This window comes from Rhinatrema bivittatum, chromosome 8 (assembly GCF_901001135.1).
Source record: "Rhinatrema bivittatum chromosome 8, aRhiBiv1.1, whole genome shotgun sequence".
In the NCBI taxonomy this organism is placed as follows: domain Eukaryota; kingdom Metazoa; phylum Chordata; class Amphibia; order Gymnophiona; family Rhinatrematidae; genus Rhinatrema; species Rhinatrema bivittatum.
This window is the reverse complement of record NC_042622.1, coordinates 247,085,438-247,098,778: the sequence shown is the minus strand read 5'-3', so window position 1 is coordinate 247,098,778 and position 13,341 is coordinate 247,085,438. Positions and strand designations below refer to the sequence as shown.

General features: G+C 46.0%; 1 protein-coding gene across 1 annotated transcript in view; it reads right to left on the bottom strand.

Annotated features, from left to right (window-relative positions):
* UPF1 (UPF1 RNA helicase and ATPase) overlaps positions 1 to 13,341 on the bottom strand; it is a 443,827-nt gene that overhangs the window by 269,195 nt on the left and 161,291 nt on the right. Inside the window, 3 exon segments of the mRNA XM_029614488.1 lie at positions 318 to 337; positions 339 to 427; positions 13,159 to 13,257. Coding sequence (XP_029470348.1) covers positions 318 to 337; positions 339 to 427; positions 13,159 to 13,257 — 208 coding nt within the window.

Genomic DNA, 13,341 nt, shown 5'->3' with positions numbered 1-13,341 from the left:
CCACTATCTGCTGGAATCAGAAAATACTGAGCAGCAGTACTGTAAAGCTTTACTTGTGCATCCATCTGCTGCTAGGGGAGAAAAGCCCAGCAGTCTTGACTAATCTGGAGACAATAAGGAAATTAAAATGAGAAGGGATATACAAATTGGGGAAAAATAGGGAGTAACTGAACAAAGACTCATGGCACCTGAGCGCCAACACTGTTTCCAAAACAGAAAGTCTAAAGGAGCAGAAGAAAAAAGCAAAGTCCAAAAAAAAAATGTAAGAAAAATGTGACCTTTTTGTTAAGACAGAATGAAGATAAACTAAAAGGTACCTGTCAAATGACGTTGACTTCCCACACAAAATCCACTTGGAAGTTATGCGTAACTTCTACTGGGGCTCCAACACTGCTTCTCAGCTCAATGGCAATTTCATCGCCATAATCTATACCACCACGTTAAGATGTATTTCCACATTTACACGTCTGTACTGTAAAATGTACAGCTGAGACAACTTAATATGAAGGCAGCTGCATTTGAGAAGCTTAAAAAAACCCACCCTTCAGTTTCTCTCCATATTTTACCAGCTTATTTCTTTACCTTGTAAGCATTATGGCTCTAAAATAATGACTTTACCAATGGCTTAAGTAAAGCAGCATCTCTTATTAGCTGTGGTTTCTTTCAGCTCTCAAATTCCAATATTTGTGAACAGTGGGCACAGGTCCCTTATTTTGCTCAACTCAAGGCGGCTGCTGAAAACAGTTATCACTTCATTTTCTACTTCTTGTAACATAATAGATGGCAAAAATGGATCAACTGGCCTATCCAGTCTCCCTAATTATTCAGTCCCCGTTGCTAAGAACATCTCCCAGCCATACAGCATGACTGCCTGTAGGATATTACTCTTTCTCCAAGACTGTTTTTGTCATCTTCCTCCTTTGTACTCTACAATTTTGGACAGAGGAGCATACAAGTTCCCCTATTTAATTCACACCTAGCATCCTTCACTTCCCATATCTAACTATAAAGCCCCATAATGGAGAAATTAATTCTTACCTGGTAATTTTCTTTCCTTGAGCCCAGCCAGACCAATCCAGACACATGGGTTATGCCTCCCAACTAGCAGATGGAGAGAGATTAACAGGCTTGCTGACACCCTATATTGGATCTCGCATGCCTGCCAGTGTTCTATGTAACAAACTAACAACATTTTAACTCCCAACCTTTAAATAAAACTAGAGAGTTTCCAAGGGAGTACTTAACATAACCAAAAAACCAAACAGACTGATCCTGCATTCTTTGATGAGGATCAATTACTTTGACATGCACACCACAGGCTAGTAGACAAGTACTTATTCTGAAAATGGATCAGCAGAAGCAAAACTGTCAGAACAGTGAGGTTCCTGGCTTGTCTGGCTGCACTCAAGAAAAGGAAGTTATCAGGTAAGAATCCAGATCAGATCCAGCCAGACCAGATATACAGAATGTACCCAACCTATCCCACTACTAGGTGGGACACTACCAAACCCGCTCTCAACACCCCCAACCTAAAGGAAGCCTCCTCTCTGGCTCAGACAGAGATGATAGTGCATTGAAAAGGTATGTTATGAAGATCAGGTTGCAGCCATGTACATCTCAAATGGCAACACCAGGCAAAGTGCACTCCCAAAGTCCAAGAAGGTGGTAAAACCCCTGGCTACATTAACTATACATATTTCCTTAATTCAATGAGCTATCTAAACCTTTGAAGTTTGTCAATCCTTCCTGGGACCACTATACAGAACAAAGATGATCCAAAGTTCTGAAAACATTAGTGGCCTTTATATGCCAAAGGAGGACCCTCAACATCCAAACCATAAAGCTGTACATACTCTCTACACAAATCAGTCTGAAAGGAGGGAAGATATACCACATGGTTAAAATGAAAGGGCAAAACCACTTTAAAGAGAAATAAAGAAACCATATGAATTTTTATGCCTCATCCATGAAAACCAGAAAGGGCTCCTTAGATGACAGAGCCTGTAGATCTGAAATCTGCCTGGCAGAACAGAACACCACAAAATAAACTGCCTTAAGTGATGCCTGTCTGAGTTCAAAGCAATGGTCTACCAGGTATATCAGTATCAAACTCAGATTCCTGGAAGGCACTAAATCTTACCAGAAGCCAAACATATATTTTACTCCCTACAAGAAAATTAGATAACTGTCCTCTAAAAGGCAACAGACACTACCTGCAATTTTAGAGAGTTAACGACCAAGCTCTTATCCAAGCTTTGACCAGCAGACTGAGCATGCCCAGCCTGCTATTATCTGCTCGTTCACGCGAGGTCCCCCTTCAGTCTCATAACACAGCAAAATACGAGCAAAAAAATAAAACAAACCGAAAAGAGAACCCAACTCTGTGGGGTTGTGGGCGGGATTCCGGAGGACTAACATCCTGCTGCCTAGGAGAACACCTGTAACAGGTAAGCAACTGCGCTTTCTCCTAGGACAAGCAGGATGGTAGTCCTCACATGTGGGTGAATACCAAGCTCCAGACCACCCCTGCTAACCGGAGAGACCAACAGCGACCGGACAAGGTGCCAACAGGCACAACACAACTGCAGCGCTGTGGAAAAGCAGGGGACTGTCTGGTTACCACAAGGCACAAAGAGTTGGGTGCAAGCCTGGAACAGGTTGCGCAGGACCCTGACCAGACACACTGTCTTGATGCCCATCTTTATCCAAGCAATAAAGTGCCGTAAACGTGTGAAGAGAACTCCTGGTTGCAGCTCGGCAGATCGTGACGACAGGGGCTGCACGCAAATGCGCCATAGATATCACCATAGCCCGCACAGAGTAAGCCTTTACTCTGCTGGCTAGTGGAAGGCCTGCCTGCGCATAGCAGAAGGCGATGCAATCCGCCAGCCAGTTCGACAAGGTCTGTTTACCACCACCACCCCCAGCCTGTTGGAATCAAGGGACACGAAGAGATGGGTGGACTGTCTGTGGCCAGCAGTGTGATCAAGGTAGAAGGCCAAGGCCCTTTTACAGTCCAAGGTATGAAGAGCCCGTTTTCCCGGGTGGCCTCGGAAAGAAGGTGGGCAAAACGGACTGGTTGATATTAAAATCAGTCACAACCTTGGGCAGAAACTTCGAATGTGTACGCAAGACCACACAATCGTGAAACAACTTTATGTATGGTACGTATGTTATCAGAGCCTGAAGCTCACTGACCCTACAAGCTGAAGTAATTGCCACCAGGAATATGACTTTCCAGGTGAGGAACTTCAGGTCGCAGGATTGAAGTGGTTCAAAATGGACAATGTATGAGCCTCGCCAGGACAACACTGAGTTCCCAAGATGCAACCAGAAGCCAAAACAGAGTGCTTCAGTTGGAAAAGGCCCTGCATGAAAACGGCCCACAAAGGGTTGGACCAAAACGAGCATACCAACACCTCGATGGTATGCGCTGACGGCGCTGAGGTACACTCTGACTGAACTAGTCTGAAGCCCAGACTCGGACAGATGCCACAGGTAGTCCAACAGCTGGGGGAGGGGGCAATGAGAAAGAGTCCAAATCATGAGAAAGAATCCAAATCATTGTTAATTGTCTCCCCTGTTCACTGTATCGCCTATGAGCGAATTTTGCGTTACATTGTAAACCGATGTGATTTGTATCTGTTACAGGAACGTCGGCATAGAAAAGTTAAAATAAATAAATAAGCCTCGCACCAGTTGGAAAACCTTTTCCCACTTCAAGATGTAGGACTTCCTGGTAGAGGGCTTTTGAAACACCACCAGGACCTGGGACACACAGTCCGAGAGCTCCAAAGGCTGGAGGACTATGCGCTCAACATCTAAGCCGTTGAGGGCCAGCGCTCAGAGGTTCAGATGGCGCAAGGTGCCCTGATTCTGCGAGATGAGATCGGGCGCCATCCCCAGCCGGATGGGTGCCCGCACCGACAGGTCCTGCAGAAGCGGGAACCAGGCCTGTCGGGGGCAAGAAGGCGCCACGAGTATCATGGTCCCTTTGTCCTGATGAAGCTTCAGCAGAGTTATCAAGAGGAGCGGTAGAGGGGGGTAATGCATACAGCAGGCCTGTCCCCCAGTGGAGGGAGAAGGCATCGCAGGCCAGATGGCTGACCCCTGATACTAGAGAGCAATACCTGGTCACCTTGTGGCTGTGTGGGGAGGTGAAGAGATCCACATCCAGCATATACCATTGGCAAAACAGCTCAGTCGCCACCTTCCAGGTTGAGGACCACTCGGTGGCTGGAAGGAGCGGCTCAAACAGTTTGCTAGCACGTTGAGATGGCCCAGCAGGTAAGTCGCACGCAGAGACATTCCCTGTGAAAGGGCCCAGGTCCACAGTTATACCACCTTGTGACAGAGGAGGAACGAACCCGTGCCGCCCTACTTGTTGATATACCACATCACAACTTGGTTGTCCATCTGAATTAGGACTTCCTTGGACAACTGGTCCTTGAAAGCCCACAAAGTGTACTGAATTGCTCAAAGCTCTAGGAAGTTTATCTGACAGCGGGCTTCAGAGGCAGTCCAGAGACCTTGCGTGTGGATACCGTTCACATGGGTCCCCCAGTCTTGAGGGGAAGCATCGGTGGTGAGAATCACCTGAGGTGGAGAGGACTGAAAGAGAAGTCCTTTTTCCAGGTTGGATAGATCTCACCAGGATAGGGACACACAGGGGCTGCGCATCGATGACAACTGGTGGCGATGCTTGCGGGATCTCCTTCGGTGCTCAGCCTGGTCTTTCCCCAGCACCGAGGAAGCGGATGATCCCAATGTCCAGGAGATTGGTGAGACCATCGAGGATCTATTACCATCCCCTCCGTCCTTGGAGGTACTGGCAAGAGGATCAGCCAGGGGAAGTGTGTCAGAAGGCTCCCTGCGACCTCTCGGCATCGATGGGACAGTCGAAGGAGTAGACAGAGCAGGCTTTGGTGCCCCAAAAAGTTTCTCCATATTATCAAGGCGCGCCCGACACCCTTTGGGGGTCATCCAATCACACAGACAGCACCCATGGATGTTGTGAGAAGCCCCCAGGCAGAGGATGCAAACCTCATACGGATCCGTGATAGATATGGTCCGTGGGCACCGACAAACTGGTTGATGCCATGAAAAATACCTGGCGTGCAGTCGATGACCGGTAGTCAGCTCAGGGTGAAAGTCGGGAATCAACCGCAAAGCTGGAAAAAAGCAATAGGAAAAACCTACCACACCGAGGGGGCACCGACTGCGAATGGGGACCTGACGAGGAGATAAAACAGAGAAAAACAAGAAAAATGGAGAGCTCCATGACCGCAAGGCAACTGCACCGCAGAAAAGAGACTGAAGGGGGATATCGTGTGGACGCATGGATAGTAGCAGGCTAGGCATGCTCAGTCTGCTGGTCAAAGCTTCTAGAAACTTTGACAAAAGCTTTCCGTGCTGGGCTCCATCGGATGATGTTACCCACATGTGAGGACTACCTTCCTGCTTGTCCTAGGAGAACTTTCTTGTATAAGAACATAAGATATGCCATACTGGGTCAGACCAAGGGTCCATCAAGCCCAGTATTCTGTTTCAACAGTGGCCAATCCAAGTCACAAGTACCTGGCAAGTACCCAAACATTAGAGGCATTGAGACAAATGCAATCCAGCCCTTATAACAATGCTACTGCATATCGCGGACTGCGGCAGCAAACCAGCAGCCTCAAATGCTTGCTTAAGCACAGCCTCTATCTTTCTACCCTGAGTATTCTTGAGGGTAGGAATAGTAGTCCTAGCGACAGCACAAACATGCACATTCAAATCAGAATTCCGCTTTTCCCTTTCCTGAGCAAAGAGGGTAAACAGATTTGCAATGGTCTTACCCTTTTTAAATTAGCTTCTAGGAAATCCCATCCCACTGAGATCAAATCCTTGATTGATTGATCTATACAATGGAAATGTCAGATAAGAACATAAGACTTGCCATACTGGGTCAGACCAAAGGTCCATCCTATCATTTCAATATAATTTGTATCCTGGTATCAATGTCCCATTGGATATTCTCCTTCCACCAGGTCACTGAGATGCCAATTTTATCAACTTGTCATGTCCTCTGCAGAGTTGATAGGCTCTTCTCCTTTTTCCTCTGCAATGTTCAGAGTTCTTAAGAACTATAAAATTAGGGAAGAAAGCATTTTGTGACATAACCAAAAAATAGTAGAATCTTCTTCCCTAGGCAAACTTCTTCACTGTCACTTTCCCTTAAGATCCGGAAATGATGCATCCAATCTGCAGAACCTCTTCTCTTCCCAATCCTCTTCCTATCTTAATCTTGTCCTAAGCTCCCATGGGGAGGGAATCCTGCAGGAGACACACCTGGAGCTGCACTCTTTCCCTTACCCAAGTCTTTATGTAAACACTTTAAAACTGTGGAAATAGAGGTTCAGGAGAAGAAAGAAACAGCATCTCCACCAGAACACAAAAAGGAGCTGCTCCTTTAAGAACCCCACACCCAGAGGCTCTGGAAGAACTCACTGTGGTCTCAAGGCCCCAGTTCTAAGTTACCTTTTTCAATGGTTCCACTATAACCAATTCCCACCAAGGCAGCAAGCAAACCCCACCAGTGCCCCTCCACTCCTCCCCCACCCAAAGAACTGTTCTGCCACCTCTCCCTCTCTTTCCTACAGGACCTGCAAATACTTCCTTTTCCTAATACCCATTACCGCATTCCATATGCTCTACAAAGCACTGAGTGCTTCCTACACTCCAGAGAACATAAGCAGCACCACGCTGAGTCAGATTAAAGGTCCATTGGCCCAGCATCCTGACTGTGACAGTGGCCAGTCCCTAAAAGTAGATTCAATTTCTTGCTGCTCGTATCCAATGACGTGGTGATAGATCCACTTGGCAATAGAGATCAGGAAGTATTTCTTCACGGAGAGAGTGGTGGATGCCTGGAATGCCCTTCCGGAGGAAGTGGTGAAGACCAGAAGTGTGAAAGACTTCAAAGGGGCTTGGGATAAACACTGTGGATCCATAAAGTCTAGAGGACGTAAATGAATGTGGGGAAAGAAAAAAAAAAAGATTTGCATTCACAAAAAGCAGGGAGTAGATTGCTTTTTATGGCAGTTACTACCCCAAATCAAATAAGCCTGATACTTCACTATCAATGCATATCCAGCATAGCTCTCTACTTCAATGGCAAGGGAGATAGTCTGATACTTCAAGCATATCCAGCATAGCTCTCTGCTTCAACGGCAGGGGAGAAAGTCTTCAAGCATATCCAGCATAGCTCTCTGCTTCAACGGCAGGGGAGAAAGACTGACACTTCACTTTCAATGCATATCCAGCATAACTCTCTGCTTCAACGGCAGGGGGAATGAAGAAAAGTGGATCTATATACAGACAACCAACAAGGATTGAATTACATAGTCGGGGCAAACAAGCATGGGTGTAGCTTGCTTATTGCGGCGGTTACTACCCCTAACTAATTAAGCTAGATATTTCATTTAGATGCAGCTCCAACACTGCTCTCTACATTAATGGTGGGGGTGGAAGGGTAATAGAACCAAAAGGTTACTAAGAGCCAAGAGAAACAGATAAGTATGAAAAAAAAAGTGTGTGAAACTTGCTGGGCAGACTGGATGGGCCGTTTGGTCTTCTTCTGCCGTCATTTCTATGTTTCTATAAAGATCAAAATTTGAATTAATGATTGGAAGGGGGACTATAAGTAAATCCACATCTCTAGCACTAAATTTTCAAAAGGGAAACTTTGATAAAATGAGAAAAATAGTTAGAAAAAAACTGAAAGGTGCAGCTATAGAAGTTGAGAGTGTACAACAGGCATGGACATTATTTAAAAATACCATTTTAAAGCATAGTCCAGATGTATTCCATGCATTAAGAAAGATGCAAGGTCAAACGATTGCCAATATGGTTGAAAGGTGAGGTGAAAGGCTATTTTAGCCAAAAGATCTTCCTTCAAAAATTGGAAGATCCATCAGAAGAAAATAGGAAAAAGCATAAGTATTGGCAAGTTAAATGTAAAACACTGATTTGACAGGCTAAGAAAGAATTTGAAAAGAAGCTGGCCATAGAGGCAAAAACTCATAATAAAAACTTTAAAATATATCCAAAGCAGGAAGCCTGTGAGGGAGCCGATTGGACTGTTAGATGATCGAGGGTTAAAGGGGAACAGAGACAGTAACTTTTAAACAGTCGCACATACATACATGTACCCGCGTATGCCGGCTTGTGCTAATGGACCCAGCCATTTTATAACATATGTGCATATATGCACACGATATAAAATTAGCTGTACACAATTTTACATGGACATGCACATGTGCGCACAAATGCTGGCTCTACCGCCTAAGTGGGGGGATTTTATCAGATACATGTGCGGATGCAATTACTAGTTTCTACAGTCCATTCCCATTTCACTAAGGTAAAGGACAGGACTTCCTAACCCCCCCCCCCCCCAGTTAATAAGTTAAATAAAAAAATGTCTCCCTTTTACCCCCAACCCTTAAAACCCCACTAACTAGTCTCGTATTAATTCATTACTTACACGCCATCCATAGCAGAAGTAAAGTTATTTTGTAGGGGACCATGGCGCTTGCTTGTGCATGTAAATACTTATGTGCACATTTCACGTTATAGATCCAGACCACCCACATCTTACCCCTTTTTTTTGGCCTTTCCTATTTGTGCGCATACTGGGAGATACCAGCATAATCCGGCACTTCTTAAAATCTATGTGGCATGCGCCAGCCAGAGATACTTGCATATTTCTCGGCTTTGGCGCATGTATGGCTTTTAAGATTCACCTGTTAGGGAAGATAAGGCCAACTGGAAAGACTAAATGAATTCTTTGCTTTGGTGTTTACTGAGGAGGATGTTGGGGAGCTAGCCATTCCAGACTGTTTTCAAGGGTGACAATTCAGATCATCTGACCCAAATCACGGTGACCCTGGAAGATCTAATAAGCCAGATTGATAAACTGGAGAGTAACAATTCACCTAGACTAGATGGTATACATCCCAGAAAAATCCAGAACTCTGAGCATGTGTGCATATTTCTGCACAGTCACACAAATCTAGTCAATTCCTAGCAAAAAAATTTCAACTTTACGGGGGGATGGGGGTTGTCCTGATGTCTATAGAAAATACCTGCTGTAGATAAGCAACTTGGCTTTCTCCATAGACAAGGATGACAAAATGCAGCCATACAAGCAGAGACTCCCAAGCTAAATGTTATACCAGAACACTTTTTTTTTTTTTTTTTTTATGTTTAACAAATGTGTGAACTAAAGTAGCTGGGCTTTACATATAACTTGAATTGATGCAGAATGCAGAAGTGTCATTGTGGTTGATGTTGTTCTTATTTGATGAATTTTCACCCTTTTAGGAAGGCAAAGTTTTGAAGTGGCAGACAATAGGAAATGAAGTCAGATAACCATTGAGATAGGGTTGGTTTCAAAACTGGAAGTCCTTGGTTGGCTGGACTATAAGAAACAGTACTTACTAGAGGTGTGAATCGTGTGATCGATCGTCTTAACGATCGATTTTGGCTGGGGGGGGAGGGAATCTGATCGTCGCAGTTTTGTTTTTTTAAATATCGTGTAAATCGTAAATCGGGGGAGGGCGGGAAAACCGACACACTAAAACAACCCTAAAACCCACCCTGACCCTTTAAAATAAATCCCCCACCCTCCCGAACCCCCCCAAAATGTCTTAAATTACCTGGGGTCCAGTGGGGGGGTCCCGGCGTGATCTTCCACTCTCGGACCACGGGTGCGTTGATAGAAATGGCGCCGCAAAAGCTAAGAAGAAATGGCGCTGCAAAAGCTAAGAAGAATGCACCACTCTTTCACCCCCTAAAACCAGGAGTGTATGCTCAATTTACTATAAATCTTCCTCCCTGGAGCTTCAGCTCATGACCAAGGGTCACGAGCTGAAGCTCTAGGGAGGAAGACTCCGAGAGGTCCAGGGAGGTTAAGAACTCTCCCGGTTCTACGGCCATTATGACGGAGCAAAGTGAATTATCCGTAGAGACGACTGACACTCGAGATCCAGGATGGGGCAGAATGAACCCTCCTTTCTTGGGTACAATGAAATAGATGGAATAACACCCCCTACTTTTTTCTGGGGTGTAGGTACCGGAGTTATAGCACGCAAACTGAGGAGCCTTACAACATGCATTCCACTGCCAGTTTTTTGTGCTGGGAGTGGCAAGATGGCATCATGAACATGTCACAAGGGTTGCTGCTAAATTCCAGAGTGTATCCTTCTCGTATGATGTCCAGTATCCATTTGTCTGACGTCATCTCAACCCACCACTGATGGAAGAGGGATCGTTGGCCCCCTATCTCCTTGTTCCATGGATGGATTGGCCAAACTTCATTGGGAAGTTCGGGTCGAACCTGAACCAGTTCCTCTTTTTGGTTGTCGGCTCTGAAACCTTCCTGAGGGCCGAGATGTCTAAATGATGAGTTTCTGTAGGGCTGGGAGCCCCTGACCAGACCCCTAATCGGCGAGGGGCGCTGCAACCTCTTTATCATCTTCCAGTAGCCACGGCACTGGAGATTCACCCCACTTACTGGATAGCTTTTCCAATTCGCTTCTGAATAAAAGGGCTCCTTTAAAAGGCATCTTTGTGAGGTTTGCCTTAGAGATCGCATCCACTGGCCAATTTCACAGCCATAGCTGTTTTCTGGCTGCCACTACTCCTCTGGTTGAGGTACTAACTAGGTCAGAGCTTTCATCCGCTAGCGGCAGACTCCATAGTCTCTCTGGAATGTGCGAGAGAGCGGGCACAGACCAGGGCATCCACTTTCGGGAAATGCAGGCATTCTTTGGCCGCCGGGTCCAGAGGGTACAAGGCCTGACCTCCTTTAAAACTCGCTTCCGGGGCATCCCACTCCAGGTCAATCAACTCCTGGATGGCTTCCAGCATCAGGAAACAGCAAGAGGCTTTCTGTAGAGATACCAGGATGGGATTCTTCTTTGGTTCCGACATCGGGTCTGTGCCAGAAACTCCCAGAGTCTTCAGGGTCTAGGAGACCAGGGTCAGCAATTCATCTCTGTGGAAAAGCCATAGTATGGTCAAGTATGGCTCCAGGCCTGGAGGGATTTCCCTGTCCTCCAATGAGTCTGTGATGTCTGGGTTCCTGTCAGGGATACCCTTGGTGAGGTGAGGCATGTCCAGAGGCATGCTGATAGGGCTGGGAGGACGAGGCCTTCCCAGCTGGGGCTCAGATCGGGCAGCGGCAGCAGCTGACTGTTCCTAAACAAAGGCTTGAAGGCCCTGAAAGAATTCCACCCAAAAAAGGTCGCCGGATCCATACCTAGCCCAGGAGGAACTGGGGTAGGGGACACTGAACTGCCCTCTCCTGGGGAGGACACAGCCCCGGGATTGCTCAGATCTGTGGTGCTACCAGATACGGTTGTGGCTGACCCATCTTCCGACTGGAAGGGGCCATGTTTGGAGAAGTTTTGAGAGTCCAGCCCTCTCTGGGCTTCCTTAGTGCTGACACAGAAAGGATTCTAGGTCAGACTGTGCAGCCCTAAAATGGCAGACAGCACAAAGGGAGCGTCTCTTGTGCTTCTTTGTTGCTGGACCCATAGTTCACTATAGTTTGTGCGTTCAGTCGGTTAGCACCTGAGCTCAAGCGCGCACAAATCCACCCCTAACGGGATTGGGAACATCATTGATACGATGCGCTAAGCCGAGAAGGAGACATCATCTCTAAATTAAATTAGAGTTCTTCTCTACTTACCAGAGCTCAAGTGCTTACCAGCTAAGTACAGCAAAGTCCACGCCAGGGACCAGCTTCCGGACTAAGGCACACATCCGAGGGATCTTGGACATCACCTCAGGAATTCTCAACTGGGGGAGAGACCTTTAAGTATCACTGCAGGAGAGTGGGGCTCGATCTTTCTCCAATTTAAAGGAATATTTTTCTTCTTCAAACTAGTACTGCAATCCCACTAAACACCAATGCTGGTGTGGAGATAGCACGTCCACATTTGCTAGGAGACAGAGAGATAATGAATGAATGAATGAGGTCCCTGCAGGGGTATATCTAAGGTGACATCAGCTTTGAAACCTGACTTCGTCTCCATCTGCTATCAGGGGAGCACATAACCCACTGGTCCTGAGTCCATCTGGCTACATGCTAGGAAATATAGACTTTGTGGAGATTCTCAATTGCTATCTTGTGCCTCAGCAACAGATCCTCCTGTGTTGCTATCTTCCTGTGACTCATTGCCTTGCCTTTTTGCCCTGCCTTGCCTCATTACCTTGTTCCTGCCTCTGTTGCCTTGCCTTGTCCACCCTGTGTCTCTCTTGCTTAGTCTTGTCTGTCTAAGCCTGAATCCTGGTTCTGACCTCTGCTATAGACATTGACTAGTCTTGGATTGCCACCTGCCCTGACTTTGTCCTGGACTCTTGAAATGTCTACTCGCTGCCTTCTCCAACCGTGGGCTGGATCCAGACACTGATTACTCACTGCCAGACCTGATCGTTGCTCCTGTCTTGACTCCATCTGACCACTAGTGGCAGGACTCTTGCCCAAGCTCTACTGGCCCCTGAAACCCAAAGGCTCAATCTGCAGGAAACGGAGCTGGTACAGATGAAACCCCAGCTCCAGTCCTAGCAAGAGCAAGTCCACCAGCTGTCTGTGTGAGTCTAGTAGGTTCGCTGGCTAGGCTGTGTCAACCATGCTACAGTCCAATGGTTCACATCCATGACACTAGCTACCAATTTATGCTTTTATTTATGTTTTGAAACAGTTATTCAGATTTTTATGTATGTTTTTTTGCACCCTGCCCTGAAATATGAAAGAGCAGGTGGTAAATATTTTAAATAAATAAATCCGGTATCCTAGGTCCCATGGTATTTCTGGTCATGAATGGAAAGTGTGGCCACTCAAAGCACTCAAAGCACCAGCAATAGCTATGAAGGGAAAGAATATAACGTGTACTTTTTCCCTTGCTTGATTTCAGGGTTGTCTGCTGCCACTATATGCACTTGTTAAGAATGCCATATAATCAGACTACTGCTTAAAATATTACATGGTTAAAGAGGAGCTAGATTATTCTGCCTGGAATTCAGACTTTCTGCATCACAATTTCACAGAACAGCTTGCTGCAGTTGCACAATGAACAGCTCCATAAGTTTGAGTGTCTAATTAAAGGATATTGTCAGGAACTTTGATAACATGTCCAATTCCTTTCCAAAGAGGTGCCAGGTCTCCTTTGTACCTCAAACAGATCTCATCGCCTTGCATGAGACGCATATCTAAAGAAGAAAAGTTACAAACATTTTAATATTTTAACCCGACTTTTCAACTGCTGTTACAAACATCCTACAGCAGCAAAAAGA